At 39.5% G+C, this 17,192-nt stretch overlaps 1 protein-coding gene across 2 annotated transcripts in view; it reads right to left on the bottom strand.

The window, feature by feature from the left end:
• The window catches only part of LOC127516138 (A disintegrin and metalloproteinase with thrombospondin motifs 7), an 83,218-nt gene that overhangs the window by 11,567 nt on the left and 54,459 nt on the right, over positions 1–17,192 (bottom strand). For both annotated transcript variants that reach the window (XM_051900483.1, XM_051900484.1), the window contains 7 exons: positions 14,471–14,597; positions 14,139–14,352; positions 11,202–12,893; positions 9,937–10,089; positions 9,675–9,848; positions 9,402–9,548; positions 6,953–7,115 (listed from right to left, as the gene is read on the bottom strand). In XM_051900483.1, coding sequence (XP_051756443.1) covers positions 6,953–7,115; positions 9,402–9,548; positions 9,675–9,848; positions 9,937–10,089; positions 11,202–12,893; positions 14,139–14,352; positions 14,471–14,597 — 2,670 coding nt within the window. The remainder of the gene's footprint in view (positions 1–6,952; positions 7,116–9,401; positions 9,549–9,674; positions 9,849–9,936; positions 10,090–11,201; positions 12,894–14,138; positions 14,353–14,470; positions 14,598–17,192) is intronic.

Here is a 17,192-nt window from a genome sequence, read left to right as displayed (position 1 = left end):
ATTACACTTGGGCCGCATTTACACTGCAAGTCTTAATGCACAGATCCGATCTTTTGACCATATCCGATTTTTTTAGACAACGTGCTTACATTTTTTAAAAAAGTGTCCTGTATCCGATGTCTCCTTTTTACACTGCACTTGGCGAAACGAACCAAAAATAGCATATATGACAGCACAAATCAATTTCGATGGCACATTGAGTTTAATTTATTGACATGAATTCATATAGAAACCCTTTTAATGCAATAGTTACATCCCTACATCAAAATAATACAAATTGTTCAAGACAGTATACGTACGCAGCTCTGCTGGAAGTGTGCGAGATAAATAATACTCGGGTAAGTTAGATATTTGTTAAACGTCACAGCTTCTGGGTTCGAATCTGCCGTCCTATACTAGGTTTTTTTTAGTCATTAAAAACAAATGCGTTCATCAGTGATTGTATATCAAGGGCAGGTACAAGTTTGTGTGCTTTTTATTTTGTGGTTTCAATGGAACAAATAGGTAGAGTTTCCACAACGGGACTGAAGCGCGTCTCTGCACGAGCCGTGTCGTCACTGACAACAGCGGCAACGAGCACTCTGTGATTTCAAGAGCAACACCTTTCAACATAAGATCGCCTTTTATTTAACACAAACAAATGAAATTAATACTCTGCCAGTCAACTAGAGATGTTCCGTTTGTTATAGGTATGTCTATACCGCGAAATGTTAAAAAAACCTCACTTTTCAATGACGCAGGAGTCGCATTTACAGATCTGTCCGCTTACACTGCAGGCGCAAACGCACATATCCGATTCATATCTGATTTATTTCCACATATGAATGAGGCCTGAAACCGATCTGTAAAAATCGGAATCCATGCGCTTTTTTTCCTGCTTACACGGTCGTGGCTCATATCCGATCTGTGCCACATGGGAGGAAAAAATCGGAATTGAGTCACTTGAACCATGCAGTGTAAATGGGGCCTTGCAAACATGCTGACATTGGGAAAAACGCATGATATTGCTTATTAATATTAAAAACAAGAACTTAGAGACATTTTTGCACCATATCTAGGTTTTTGAAAGCATTTTTATTCATTTTTCAACAATTGTATCATTTCTAATATTATTTTTCCTAAAGAGTCCCAGCTAACTGAGAATGGTCTCAGAACGTTCTGGCAAGGTTCTCTCAAAGTTATGAACAAACATTCCTCCAATAATTTCCAAAGTTATCTGGTCTTTAATAATGGTCTCAAAATATTAGCACAAAAAAATTATTTATACATGGTTCATGGAACATTTTTTCCTAAAATGTTTAGTCGTACGTTCATCTAATGTTTTTTTAATTGTTATACTTGTTACTTTTGAATGTTCTCTGAACATTCTGAAACGTTTCCATAATGCTTGCAAAACTGTAAAATGGAATGTTCCCTTAACATTCGCACAATCAAGAAAAAACGTTTTAAAACATTTAAAAAACTGGATGTTTTGACCTTTCAAAGAATATTCAAAAATACCATTTTTATAACTTAATGGGAACATTAGCGAAACATTCTTAGAACAATTCTGTTAGCTGGGGTTGTGGGAGAAAAATCTGGGGAAACATCTGAAAACTCAATTAAGCCTCTGAGACTTCTGAGCAATACATTTACATTCATTCACTTAGCAGACTGCATTGTATACGGTATGTTAACACAATGGTTTAAAGATGTACTGTGCCGCAGGGTTAACTTGTTTTATAACAGCCGTCATTAAACAGCTGGCTTCAGTTGTGATCTATTTGGACAGCGCTAAAAGAATTCAATCCAAACACTTATGCAAGACCTCTCTCAACGTCCAAAACACTGTCAGTGAGGGGATCTCAACTGCAGCATGCCTTGCCAAAAGCGGTTATTATCTAAGACAAAGGAAAAAACAGTACTATTAATAGCCCTTTGGGACACCATCATTTACAAATGTAGAGTGGGGAAGTCCACACTCAGAGAGTACTCTTTACCAAAAGGCACCCAGGATGGAAAATTAGTGAAGCAAAAGCTTCAGTATCACAAAATCAGAAAAGTCTGTGAGACGCTCCAGCTGACACTATGACAATTTGAGCCAAAAGGACCAGGTTTTTGGTAGCTGGTCAAGAAGCTGATTAATTCACAATCCAACACCAACAAACAAACTGAAACAAAGAAAGGAGATCCCATTCAGAAGACTGTTGAGGTCAAGTATTACAGGGCCAGAAGTCTGAAGTATCAACCAAACAAATCATTAAAAAATAAGGACAAAGGGAAAATAAGGCAGTATCACATAGCAAATTTAAGCCAGTTTTTGCCACTTTTTGTGTGCAGTGTCCCGCATTTCAATTATGTCTGTATTATTTTTTTCTTTCCTGAAATTACAATAGCACAGTAAGAAATATGAAAATAAAAATTTCAACTGCTGTTTAAAAATCCATTTGTGCAGCCATCATGTTCTAGCTAGAGCAGCGAAAATAACCAAACAACGCATATGACTTATGATGACTGGACGGAGCAAAGGAATCAGTGTGGACCTCATCAAAAGTTAAATATAGCTACACCAGCGAGGACTTCCTCTAGACACATATTGGATAAGAACATCCTGATCAAACCTGCCAGATCCAACCAACCAACCATCCAACTAACCAACCAACAACAAAAATCCAACCACCCAACCAACCAACAAACATCCAACCAACCAACGAACAACCATCCAACCATCCAACCAACCAACCAACAACCATCCAACCAACCAACGAACAACCATCCAACCACCAACCATCCAACCACCAACCATCCAACCAACAACCATCCAACCAACCAACAACCATCCAGCCAACCAACCAACAACCAACCAACCATCCAAACAACCAACCAACCGACCAACCAACAACCATCCAACCAACCAACAACCAACCAACCACCTATCCAACCAACAAACATCCAACCAACCATGCAACCAACCAACCAACCAACCAACCATCCATCCAACCAAATAACCATCCAACCAACCAACCAACCAACATCCAACCAACCAACCAACCATGCAACCAACCAACCAACCCACCAACCAACCAACCAGCCAACCAACCAACCAACATCCAACCAACCAACCATGCAACCATCCAACCAACCAACCACCCACCCATCCAACCAACCAACCAACATCCAACCAACCAACCATGCAACCACCAACCCACCAACCAACCAACCAACCAACCCACCAATCAACCACCAACCAACCAACCAACATCCAACCAACCAACCAACCAACCAACTAACCATCCGTCCAACCAACTAACCATCCATCCATCCATCCAACCAACCAACCAACCATCCGTCCAACCAACCATCCATCCATCCAACCAACCAACCAACCAACCAACCAACCAACCAACGAACAACCATCCAACCACCAACCATCCAACCAACAACCATCCAACCAACCAACAACCATCCAGCCAACCAACCAACAACCAACCAACCATCCAAACAACCAACCAACCGACCAACCAACAACCATCCAACCAACCAACAACCAACCAACCACCTATCCAACCAACAAACATCCAACCAACCATGCAACCAACCAACCAACCAACCAACCAACCAACCATCCATCCAACCAAATAACCATCCAACCAACCAACCAACCAACCAACCAACCATCCAACCACCAACCAACCAACCAACCAACATCCAACCAACCAACCAACCATGCAACCAACCAACCAACCCACCAACCAACCAACCAGCCAACCAACCAACCAACATCCAACCAACCAACATCCAACCAACCAACCAACCATCCAACCAACCAACCAACCAACCAACCAACCAACATCCAACCATGCAACCACCAACCCACCAACCAACCAACCAACCCACCAATCAACCACCAACATCCAACCAACCAACCAACCAACCAACCATCCGTCCAACCAACTAACCATCCATCCATCCATCCATCCATCCATCCAACCAACCAACCAACCAACCACCCATCCAACCAACCAACCAACCAACCATGCATCCAACCAACTTACCACCCATCCAACAACCATTCAATCAACCAACCAACCAACAAGCACTTAAGCCTTGTTTACACCTGGTATAAGACGTGTTTTCATATATATCCGATCACAAGTGTGTAAACAGAGTCAAAAAAGTTTTGAGCTTTTCAATCTTTGAACTTTCAATCACTTCTAAAAGTAGTGGGAAACACATTCAGCCGCATTGCTGTCTTAATCTAGAGCTCATGTGGGTTAATGCGTTCAAACAGCCACAAAAGACCATCTACTCTCCGCCTACTGACCTAATACAAAATCATTGTGGGACGTTTTGTAAAAAAAAGCGCTCCAAAACACACAGATTATACAGCTGCTTTCTTTAGCCTTTTCATTCGCTTCCTTTCCTCATTACTCGTAATCTGCGCAACACGGGTTTGTTCAGTTAATAAAATTTGTGCGTCACTTATGGCATTTCCGAGGTAGTGATGTAGAGTGTGACGAAATAAGAGGGAGGTCTCTTGAGGAAATCAGAGCAAAAGTGGTCACAGGAGACACATTTAAAAAGCATTTTAATACCAGTTGAAAACAAGGCCCTAGTCTTGCTCAAAGAAATACAGTTTGTACTTGAAGAAGACTAAAAAAAAAAAAAAAAAAAAAAAGTTACAAAAGCTTAATGCAAAGAAATTATGAAATTCTCCACACTATGAAAGTTAAGATTCAAGGTCTGACACAGAACATCATCTTGAGCCCTGAAAAGTCTGTATGGATTAAAATAAATAATACATCAAGTCTTAATGATTACCGAGGAGGTGAAACCTGAGGTGTTTCATCTAGAAAACGTTTGCACACGGCATGGTGGCATAATTATTTTTGAAATAATCATGAAGTCTCCTAGTGACCTGCACTGGGGTGAAAAAATATGAACAAACATTTCCTTTCCCAAAACTAATCAAATGTGGGTGGATTTCCTGGATAATTTCTTTCAAAAGGTAAGGAATTAAACACATGCACCCCCAAACCGCTCATCACGAATCACATTTTAATTAGCACACTGAGCCAAAGCAATTTTCTCAGCACTAGCACATAACAGGCCTGGCGGTACATTTCAAAGTACTGATGACGGTAATTAAAGGCCGTGAGACAGGTGAGCTGAATTACTTAAAGAAGAAAGAAGTGACTGGAATTCTTCACAGGGATATGAAGGAGTAAAGATTAAGGCAGGGAGCATTTTCTTGCTTGTAATTTTCCAATTTGGTGATAACTGCTATCTGTGAACCTCAAATTAATGACAATATTTTGAATAATGTAAATTCGGCTAAAAACTCAACAACGCTTGTAGGTTTAAAACATTGTTTCAACAGAAACCATGTCACATTACCAGGGCTGGGTATTGTTTGAATATTCCAATAAGGTAAAAATCACATTAAAACTCCCACACAGGAATCGATAAGATTGTAATCGATTTTTGATTCCCAACCCTACACATTACAGAAGTAAAATGGGTTGTGAATGCCATTTCATCTTGACTCTAAACTAAGATCATAGACTAAAAAAACAGATCTTTTAGCTAAGATTCTTTAAGCTATAAGCGCCAATCTTTTAGCTTTTGTCTTATTTGTCTGAAACTCCTGTTCATGTGAAAGGCCTGTGTGTCGTTCTCTTTATATATCAGAATAATCATTTTCTGGTGTGTTGCACACAGCTTTCTTCTATTCCCAATGGCCCATGACAAAAGAGCAGCATCGAAGGAGGATTCAGGGGTAAATGGCACAGATATTCTGTCCAATTCCTCAGCAACTGGCAATAATCAAGTCAAACCAATCTATAGGTGCAGCACTTTATAGAACTTTGAATAGCAAAAAGTGGATTTCTCTCTCTCTCTCTCTCTCTCTCTCTCTCTATGATTGCTGATAAATGCAAGGCAATTTCTTTAAACCTACAAATGTCATTAGTATTCATGCTACCAGGTAACTGCAGTTCACAATAACACACACCAGATTTGTCCAAGCTATAGAGAAAAAAAAGCCCTTTTGGCTATGGCATCTTAAAGGTGAAGTGTATTTTTTTCAATACTAAAATTCACCTATCCCAATTTAATATGCAACAGCAATAGACAAAAGGAAAGTATAAGCTGTTCATAAGCTTATTTCCCCAAAGACTGGAAATACTGTGGCTCTGTGGCATTTTTAATAAACGTCTATAAAATGTCTATGACTAGTATAAAAAGTCACACATCCATCACAACGTTATCAGATAACTTCCTCTCTAAACCCCTCCTTTCCGAGAGCCTACTCTGCTCTGATTGGTCAGATGGCCCAGTTTGTTGTGCTTGGTCAACCAGTAACAACACGTTGGAAACGGCCATTATCACATCTGAATTTTAGCTCCGGATCTTCTTCAGCACTTGATACACAGTGATACGAACAGTAATGATGCTGTCACTTTGACCATATTAATTCCAGCACGAGTCCTCATCCTTTGGAAGTTGGATTTGCTTTTGCAGTGCAAAAAACATCATCTTCTCAACATCATGTTGACAACACAAACCAAACTCTTCCAGTCTCAGCTACAACTACAGTGTTTGAGGGCGGGGCAAAGTAGATGTTGTTCACAGGCAGCCAATGAATTCCATCAGCAGGCATTATTCAAATTTGTTACAAACTTACAAGCAGTTCAGAATCTCTTCTTTCTTTTGGGAAACAATAACTCCAATTATCATGTGCTTTGATCTTTGAAACTTTGCAGACCTTTTACATTGTTAAACAGCTGTATTACACCCAGAATGAGAGGTAATATCAGAAAAAGTTTAATAGGGGCACTTTAAAAATGAAATGAAATTGCACATTGAATTTCACTCATTTTAATTCTAACTTGGTTGAAAGTCAATTTAAAAGGCAACCTCAATTTAATTCTGTCAATATGCATGTATACATTGCCTCACAAGCTCTACTCACCAGAGGGGGCGCTGTCACAGTCATGAATGTTACACTTCTTTGTGTTCTTTGGTCGAGGTTCATGATCACAATCCACATGCTCATTTTCATCCTCAAGCTCGGTCTTAGTGTTGACACATTTGACCAGTCGCCGCTGAACGCCTCCTCCGCAGGACACCGAACACTGCCAACACACAGTAGACAAGCCTGTTTAACACTCAGGACGATTTCTACAATCCATCCATTCTGGGTCAAATGCCCTTTAATAATCTTCCATCAGAAGGCTCTGATCAACAACCTAACAGAATGTTTTGACAACCTATGACTGTCTTTAAAGGGGGATTATGATTTCACTTTTTTAACTTTAGTTAGTGTGTAATGTTGCTGTTTGAGTATAAACAATATCTGCAAAGTTACGACGCTCAAAGTTCAATGCAAAGGGAGATATTTTCTTTTACAGAAATCGCTTTTTAAGGACTACAACGAATGGCTGGTAGGGACTACAACGAGCTTCTTCCCGGGTTAGTAACAAAAGTTGTAACTTCTTCCTGAGTCTCTCCATCAGTGTCGACTCCGGTTTGAACAATGTAAGGCTGAACATCGTTACTGACAATCCTCATTTTGGCTGTGTGAGATTCTCCAGCTTTGTTGTTGTTGAGCGACCGAAGCACGAGCTGTTAAAGCTCTGCCCTCTTCTGGAAAGGGGGCCGGGAGCAGCAGCTCATTTGCATTTAAAGGGACACACACAAAAATGGTGTGTTTTTGCTCACACCCAAATAGGGGCCAATTTGACAAGCTATAATAAATGATTTGTGGGGTATTTTGAGATGAAACTTAGACACATTCTGGGGACACCAGAGACTTATATTACATCTTGTGAAAAGGGGCATAATAAGTCCCCTTTAAAGGGGTCATATCCTACAATTTTCATTCAGTTTTTTTTCCACTTTCAGTAGGTTTACACTATTTTTCATCAATCGTAAGAAATCCAATCCAATTTTAGATTCTGAAAGTTCTGTTTACATGAACCCTAAATGTTGCAGTCTGATTCACAAATTCATTTACATATACATTACATGTATTCCAAACAGAACTTCATTGCATTGCCCACTCGCCACATTCAGAACCAACAGTCGAGAACATAGTCAGATTCAAGAGTTTACATGCTTTTTTAATTTTTTTTTCTTTCAGGTCTACACCACCCCTTTCAACCTGTTAAAATGCCATTCAGATTGAGTGAATTCATCTCTGGTGGACACATGGCCTTAGAATCAAAAAGGCGGTGCATAAGGTTTGGAGGACTTTTATATTTTATCATATGAACACTTTAAGTCCTATTAGCAAACCAGCCTTATTTTGCTAAATCAACACTGTTGATGTTTTAGAATGTGAAATTCAATGTCATGCATTTCTCAACATTTTGGTTGTCCAATTAGGAAACCTAATTATAGTGCGAGGTCATTACGCAACGTCATTTCTGTACATACCCTGTTCCACATTAGCAACTTCATGTGCAGAATGAGCATTGTGAGTTTATGGAGACAGGGATAACTGCAGGTCGGAGTTATGCCCATTACTCCAACTTGCAGATACCCACACTTGAGTCCATGTGGGCAAAGTGTGCATTTGACTTCACTGATTGTCCAATTATGTAACTTCCTACATTCAGCTGTGACATTATGCACACACTATGAATAATCCATTACATCTCTCGATCTTTGAATATCTGGAAAGAAACATTGAATAAGAGATAATTACAAATGAATCAATCTTCTGTAATTTTCTTCCACTATTTGGGATGTTGCCATTTTCAGAAACTGCCACAACAGAACAAAGTACAGTAATCAGAAGTTTTCAAACAAATGTTTGCTTGCTAATATTTTGTTGGGTGATTTGATTCCTTCTAATACATGATAAATATGCTGCCTAAAGTTCTAGGGGGTGGGGGATTTACAAGTGGTCATGGGTTGTGGAGTAGTATTTGGTGCGGGAGTCTTCTCTTGTTCTCAAATCTGGTTCACACATTCAAATCAATCATGAGAAGTATCGAGGTTTGTGCACACTTTCTTCTTATTTGCTGCCTTCTAGTTTTATGATGTAGAGTTCACTCACTTTTCTGCGCTTATGTAACCAAACAGATGTTCCTGGTTTCCCCAACAGTTTCCCCAAAAAATCTGAGATTCTGAACAGAACCCAGTAAATGATGTCCCTCTAATCCTGATTGTGTGGACTATTTGGTTCACATATTTAGGCCCTGTTTACACCTGGTATTAAGATGGGTTTTGGTCGATCGGATCACAAGTAGACGAGGGAGACACTTGGTGTTTTAATCCGTCTCTTATGTCCTGATATCTTCAAGGGGATCTAATGGACAAAATAAGCTTAAGCAAAATAACCTTAGACACACCAATTGTTATCTGGTGCAGAGACACGATGGAAACTGCGTCCTCAAGAGCTTTATGACACTCACCCGACCCCAGGATCCAGTAATCCACTGGTTGCATGGATGGACGTTGCAAGTCTGGATGTTGCTGGGCTGCAGATCATCATCACATTTCCCAGATTCAGGGCAAGTGACCAGCCTCTGTTGCTCCCCACCTCCACACAGCTCTGAACACTGTGGGCATAGATGGTGTTAAAATCAGACACACAGAGATGAAGAGAGTAGAGTGAAGATCAGGAAAGAGATGCAAATAACTAAAGAGGGAAAACCAGCTACAGAACGCCTCAGAAGCCTCTTTACCTGCCCCCAAGAGGAGGTGTACCAATCTAAACAGTTGTGGATGTTACAGGAAATTCGGACAGGAGGTCTGGGGGAAGTGGCCTGGCAATGAAATGGCCGCAGCAACCGCTGATCTCGTGTGTCATAGCACTGAATCTCTCGGACCTTCACTCCTACACCACAGTTCTTCGAGCACTGCCAAAATAGAGACCAGGAGTAGCAACTTCCACTGTTTTATCATTCATTGAATTTAATATGTTTGGCTGCATGCATGTGGACTTACTTTACTCCACTCTCCAATTTTCCATGCGGAGCAGGGTCGAAGGTAGCAGCGGCGCGCTGGCACTGGCCTAGTAGCTAAGTCACAGTCTGATTCTTCACCAGTGCTGCAGGACACTGACCTCCAAATGGCACCAAGCCCACAACTTGTGGAGCACTACAATACACAATAATTTGTAGTATTAAAGTATCTGTTCACACTGAACAAATACCCTGCTTAAAGTAATTTATCCAAGTAGGACCCATTCCTGGATCACCATTTTTATTAACTAACCAAATTTTAGGGTTACTTTAAAAGTTAGAGGTTATGGGCTTCAACAACATTCTTCTAAATATATCATCCCTTTGATTTTCAGGTTATGAAACCTGGTGTACTCATACACTCATACACTAGCTATGTTTCCATCCAAAGTTATGAATTTAACTTGTGCGCAAAATTGGAATATCACATAAAACATTTGCAAATAAAGCATCCAGTGAGTCGAAGAGAACAAAATCGTCACTTCCTGATGAACTGGTTGCTGCAGTAGGAAAAGCCACTGTGGGACTTTTTTCGTGTATAATAAATTACTTGTGCCTCATAGCACACAGACAAAAGCAATAAACGCAGTCATGTTATCTTGCTTTCAGAGGCAGATGCCTGTTGTTTGGGAATGCAGTCATGTAAGACCCTTCTGGGAGGTAATGATACCGAACCATTTTGATAACAGACTTTGGCTCAGGTATTTCAGAATGATCAAAACAACATTTCAGATGCTGGGCAACGAGATCGGTCCACCGGTTAGTCCAGTTATGCCATCCCATTGCGCAAAGTCATATTACTTTTTTGATGCGCATGGAGGAATTTATTCTGTAAACAAGTTTCCACATAGTTTATGCGCATGTCTTCTTATTGGATAAAAAATTATCCAACTCAGTTGAACACATACGTTTTTTTTTAATACACATTTTTAGAATTTATGCACATCTAGGCATTTCCATCCAGCATTTTTATTCCAAAATTCACATAAAAATGGGTGGATGGAAACATGGCTACTGTCTGATTTAAGGATGGATAGCTGTGCCATATGATCATTTACATCTATTTTTGGTGCTAAAATAACATTAAATATTTCATTACCTGAAAGACAAAGTTATGTTTGTGTTGAAATCTAAAGCTGTGGTGTGAGCATAATTCAAGGACTTTTATCACAGTGGCCGACTGCTGTTTCTCAGCCCATGCTGGTTTCATATCTAGAGAATGTGAGGAATGCATAATTAACTACTCACAGCACTCCAGTTGCCTTTTTTCCAGTGTGCAGGGAAGGCCGATGGGGAAAGGGAAGACATGACCAGCCCAGTGGGCATCAGAGGGCTAGATGAATGCACTGAATGCTCAATGCTAGTGCCCTGAGATGGCTGCTCAGTAGGAGTAGAGAGAGTGGGGTTCAGCTCAGTAGGTCTCAGCATTCGGGCAATAATAATCTCATTGTTATCAATCTCTGTCCAATGAGGTAAGGGGACCGGAGTTCCCCAAGGCTCTATTTTAGGCCCGCTTGTCTTAGTTGTCACAATGGCTCCTGAATACCAACTGTGAGTTTCTGCTGCAATTGTAGTGTCCGGAATCTCATTTGGAGTGAAGAGCGGGGGCTCAAAGTCACTTTCCGTTTCTGTAGGAGGTAGAGCTGTTGTTCCAGCTGCTGAGGTCACGCTACTGTAATTTTTGGCTGGGATAGAGGAAGTTAGAGATGGAACAGACTCTTGAGAAAGGATATCTGAGGTCGTAGTAAACTCTCTTACATCGGGCCATGGTTCACTAGCCTTCGTTTTAGTTGGTGGCTCAGTGAGAATTTCATATTTTGCCAAGTCATCGCTGGAAGCACTGCTTAGAAGCTCCAATGGGTGAGATGTTGCACTCAGCGAGACTGTCGGTGAGGCCGTACGCCATTGTAATGGAGTAGTGGGATTATAAACATGTCTGTTCTCAAACTGAAACACATAATCTAAAGGAGGTTCATAATTTTGAGTGCCATGTTGTGGTTGAAAGCTTTTCCAGTCACTTTCACCCCCAGGAACATCTTCACCAAACACCCCTTCATTCTCATCTTTAGTAAAGTCATGGTTATTTGAATTTCCGTTCAAATGCTCATGTGTTTCAGGAGTTAAGATGATGTTTGGCACAGTTTCATATGATAATGTGTGCTTGTCCTGAGGGGATACATCTGCAGTTGATGGAGGCTTCCTTGTAATGCTTATGTCCTGACTTAAGCCAATATCAATGTCTGATGCCTTCCATTTGTTAAATAACCTGGTAGCAACAGAGGATGGTTCAATTGTTGTAATGACAGGCAGAAAATAGTCCTCAGCAAAAAGCTCATCATTATTTTCATTCAATATGTCTTTCTTTTGAGCCCCATGACCTTCAGTACCCTTGCCTGCAATGCTGTCAGAGCGCATAGTGGTGGTGCTGTATTGGTTTGCAGTGGTGGATGGCGATGAGGTAGTTATGGGGACATCTGTCCCTGCCAGATAAACGTCTCCATGTTTTATTCCTGAGTTATCAAACATATTTTCACCTTTATCAAGGTCATATGACAGATCCTCATGGAATTTTATAAAATTATAGTCATAGTAAAAATCATCAACTTGAAGATTTTTCACAATAGAATTTTCAGAGGACTTTTCAACATGACTGTAATGTGAGAAATCATCTTCTATAATGTCATTGAGGTCAACATTGCCCCTGGGCTGATTTATAGTAGGACTGTCATAAGGTATAGCTTTTATCTCATTGAAAACTTCTTTGCTGGATGCTCCACTTCCTGACCAGTCGTTGCCAAAGGTGTCCGAGTTCATGGGGCAGTCCTTAGCATAGCATGGCATGGTTGCATTAGGCTTGGCTTTCGGATCACAGTCTGCACCAGTATTCCAGCTGCAGGTCACGTCACGAATGCGGACACCAGCTGCACAGCTCACTGAGCACTGTGGAAGGAACAGTCAGTAAGAGCTGTCAAGGTCAGAAAATTGTCTCACATCGATTTTAAAATAAAATGAGACAGCAATTGAGACCGTTCTCTGTATAACAATAAGTTGGCAAAGAGTTGTGCAGTTGTATCCCATGAAACTAAATCTGAATTTTATATTTTTATATGAATATTACACATTCACATACACATTTCTAGTAATTGTGCAGTTAATTCCCATATTGTATTTTCAGAAAGTTTTGGAATATTTTCCCTCTCCCCAAATTTGTCACTACCGAAACACAATAATAAATCATTTAATAAGAAGGGTCACATTGACCTATTAAGACTTTGTTTACATCTACCTTGTAAATGTATTTTTTGCTATTTTTTAAAAATGTTTTCACAGGTAAATCAATAACAATTTTAACAATATTTCAAGTGTAATTTATGAGAATTGTATTTTGAATCCAATCTTTCTTTGCAAAAGGCATAAAGTTTATCATACTGATTTCAAAGTGAAGGATTCATTAGTTTGAATATACATTGAACCAAACACTATAGTAACATCTTAGTTGCTAATTCAATATACTTTATTTTTGACAAAACATCCCATGTTTCGGTCGTGACTGCACATTTTCGGTAGTGACAGTAATCGACCACATCACATTACACAATTTTAACTCGCATACTAAAACACTAAAACATATTAAAATACTAATGATTTGCATAACTGTACTAAAATTTGTTTATTTCCCCCAAATAAATGATTATGTGTTCCCTTTTGTCACTACCAAAATAATGATGACATGTTTCGGTCGTGACTGTTTCGGTAGTGACAATTTTAGGTACTTTTGAGCCTAGCACAAAGATGCTAATCAGCACATGGTTAGCTAGCACAGTTCTGAACAGTTGAACACACATAAAAACTAAAAATGTTTGCTTAATTGCAGAAAAAAGGTGTTTGGTAGTGACGTTCCTTAAAGTTACACACAGATTTTCAGACTTTTGAACACATTTAACTCAAAATGATGGTGCCTATCTACTATGAAAATACCATTTAAACAAAATTGTTTCTTTTAATTTTTTCTATGGGGAGTGTTGCAACTGAACAAAACAAGTTTAAAGGCTAAGGCTGCGCAGACAGTCTCAGTAAACCTTTCCTCACAGATCATTCTGTACTCTTTATGAATGTCATAATCACATATAGCCTTGACACTATTTTAACTGCAAGAGATGGTCCTTGTTGCTGATATATGCTCACCTCCGACCAGCTTCCAGTAGTCCAGTCTGCAGGACAGGACACGCGTGTGTTGCACGGGACAATTGACTCAGGCTTAGGCAAGTGTTGACATTCGGTAGGCTGAAGCGCTCGTTGCTCATCCAGCCCTAGGCTCCGAATACACAGCACTGTTCTCTTACTAAGCCCCATGTCCCCACAGCTAGATGAGCATTTCTGCCACTCTCCAACCCACCATCTGATGACACAGAGACATCACAGGAATTTACTACGCTAATGATGGCTTTTAAAAACCATTAAATGGGCTGCTGCAGATGGGTGTGTAAAGCACAAGACTGTCCAGCAGTAAAACTCACATGGCTGGACACGAGCCCTTATTACAGCTAGTTTGCTTGTCATCAGGCCTAGTTGATGGATCACAGTAATGCTCCTCAACAATTCCAGATGTTCTCTCCACACAGTGCACAACTTGCCTCTGCACACCTGGAAAGAAAAGACGAATTGAAAAGCAGCTGTTTAGAAAAATAGGCACAATTGCCAATAGACACAGATATGCACTCAACAGAAATTGGCCTTGCCTTCATGACAAGTATCTTAACATTTTAATTAGGCTGGCTTTTAGAGAGAGGCATTGTATTTATTAAATGAAAACTGACAGTGCTGTTTATTAAGCTCTGGGAATGAACTATGCTGAATATAATACAAATCTTAAACTCAGAAGTGCTGTAGTTCAAAACCAGGGATGGCAGCAAATTCATGGCCTCTGATGTTTACCACCTTCATTACTCTTCGCTATTCTACCGTAGGAATTTAATTCACTCCAAAAGGAGGAGGGGTAGCCCATCTTGTGTGCTCTCCTCAGCTGGAGTCGCATCCTCGGGCTGGTTTCAACCTTTATTTGACAGCTTTGAGAAGCAGAGTCTCCAATAGACAGATGAAGGGACCCACAGTCCAGAGGCTTCACAGCCTTCACAGGTGTTTGAAGAATGTTATCAGATGAACCCTCAAACAGATGGGACAAAGGGCCTTGGGGCGCAGGTGTCAGTCTGCACTGATTGGTGTGATCCACAAAAGATATACTTGGAGATTAGGTCATTTGTGACACAATGTCATAAATGTTTAAAGGATTAGTTTACTTCAGAATTAAAATTTCCTGATAATTCACTCACCCCCATGTCATCCAAGATGTTCATGTCTTTCTTTCTTCAGTGAAAAAGAAAACAAGGTTTTTGAGGAAAACATTCCAGGATTTTTCTCCATATAGTGGACTTCAATGGGGTTCAACGGGTTGAAGGTCCAAATGTCAGTTTCAGTGCAGCTTCAAAGAGCTCTACACGATCCCAGACGAGAAATAAGGGTCTTATCTAGAGAAACCATCAGTCATTTTCTAAAAAAAAAAAATAAATTACATACTTTTTAACCACAAATGCTCATCTTGCACTGCTCTGAGATGTGCCACACATTACGTAATCACGTTGGAAAGGCCCTTATTCCTCGTCTGGGATCGTGTAGAGCTCTTTGAAGCTGCACTGAAACTAACATTTGGACCTTCAACCCGTTGAACCCCAGTGAAGTCCACTATATGGAGAAAAATCCTGGAATGTTTTCCTCAAAAACCTTAATTTCTTTTCCACTGAAGAAAGAAAGGCATAAACATCTTGGATGACATGGTGGTGAGTAGATTATCAGGAAATTTTAATTCTGAAGTGAACTAATCCTTTAAGTCAAGATACTTTCCCACATTAGGGATGTCAATTTAACACGTTCATTTGGTGGATTAATTATAGAAAAAATAATGTGTTAAAAATTAAATGACTTGACTGAGGTAAATGTAATGCTATGTGAGATATTATTATTGCTGTTTTATTGATCTCTTTCCGAGGTTGAAACACTGGTTGAGAGATTACACGTAAATATATTAGTGCTGTCAATGTTAACGCGTTAACACATGCGATTAATTTTTTTAAAATTAATATTTAAAAAATATAGTGTAAAAAAATACCAGTATCATGGGAGTGGACGGCACGCCAGAATCGAGTTCTCTGGCACGCATGAACGAACAATAACATGCACAATGATGCCAAAAATACCCATTTTGTCGAGTATCCTCATAAGAGCAGCCTTGAATGAGTTAAATAAAGTCTTAAACGAAAGTAAAGAGCTGCGAGGAAGTGGGACGCGTGCGAGATCTGCATCATGTGCAACAGCGGCAGCTCTTAAAGTGAGAGCAACCATTGCTGTCTGTCATTGAAGATAAAGAACAAAGGTAACAGAGAAAACAGAGAAAATTACTCACTGCTCTTGACTAAAGAACTTTTGTAGCTTTAATAATGATTAATCTATATTTAATTCAAGCTATAAATTATGCAGTGCAGGTTGTTTGGTAACTATATTAAATTTCTGTATTTTTCCTATATGTTAGACAGGTAAGGGCACAGGTTGCCGAAATATGACATTTATTATGGGTTTACGTGAAGATTGTTCTAAGTTCACTTAAGTTAAAAGTTGTTATATTTTTGAAGCCTAATAAATGTAAAAAAAAAAAAAAAAAAAAAAAATTATATAGCTTTCAATTACACTGTAATGTTGAATGGCTATAATTCATGTTTAAAATTGGGGAAAAAATCAATTTCATAGAGACATCAGTAGCAGTGTTAGTATCAGTGATACTGGCCTTCATTCATAAAGAGATGCCATTAAACAAGTATTTAAAATATACTGTCTTTATGTTGTTTCTTTATGTTGTTTTAATTTGGAGATTAACTGTGAAATTTTCATATTATAAAATATATTAAAAACATATAAAAAGTGTTTTTAATTGCGATTAATTGCAGAAAAAAAAAGTGATTAATCGAGTTAATTGACAGCACTAAAATATATCTATGCATAGATCGTCTGTTCTTCTTCTTCTTCTGTGCTTTTTCCTGTTGTGGTTAGCAAACAGCATTGCATTACCATACGCGCCCCCTTCTGGATTGGAGTGTGGATCGCCTGTGATTGACTTTATTCGTCGTCTGACTGTATGCACCGAACTGTGATCTCTGTATCGTGACGGTTCGGAACGAATACATGCACCGT

Source organism: Ctenopharyngodon idella, chromosome 7, assembly GCF_019924925.1.
Source record: "Ctenopharyngodon idella isolate HZGC_01 chromosome 7, HZGC01, whole genome shotgun sequence".
NCBI lineage: Eukaryota > Metazoa > Chordata > Actinopteri > Cypriniformes > Xenocyprididae > Ctenopharyngodon > Ctenopharyngodon idella.
The sequence above is the reverse complement of the archived record's forward strand: the minus strand, read 5'-3'. Positions and strand labels throughout refer to the sequence as shown.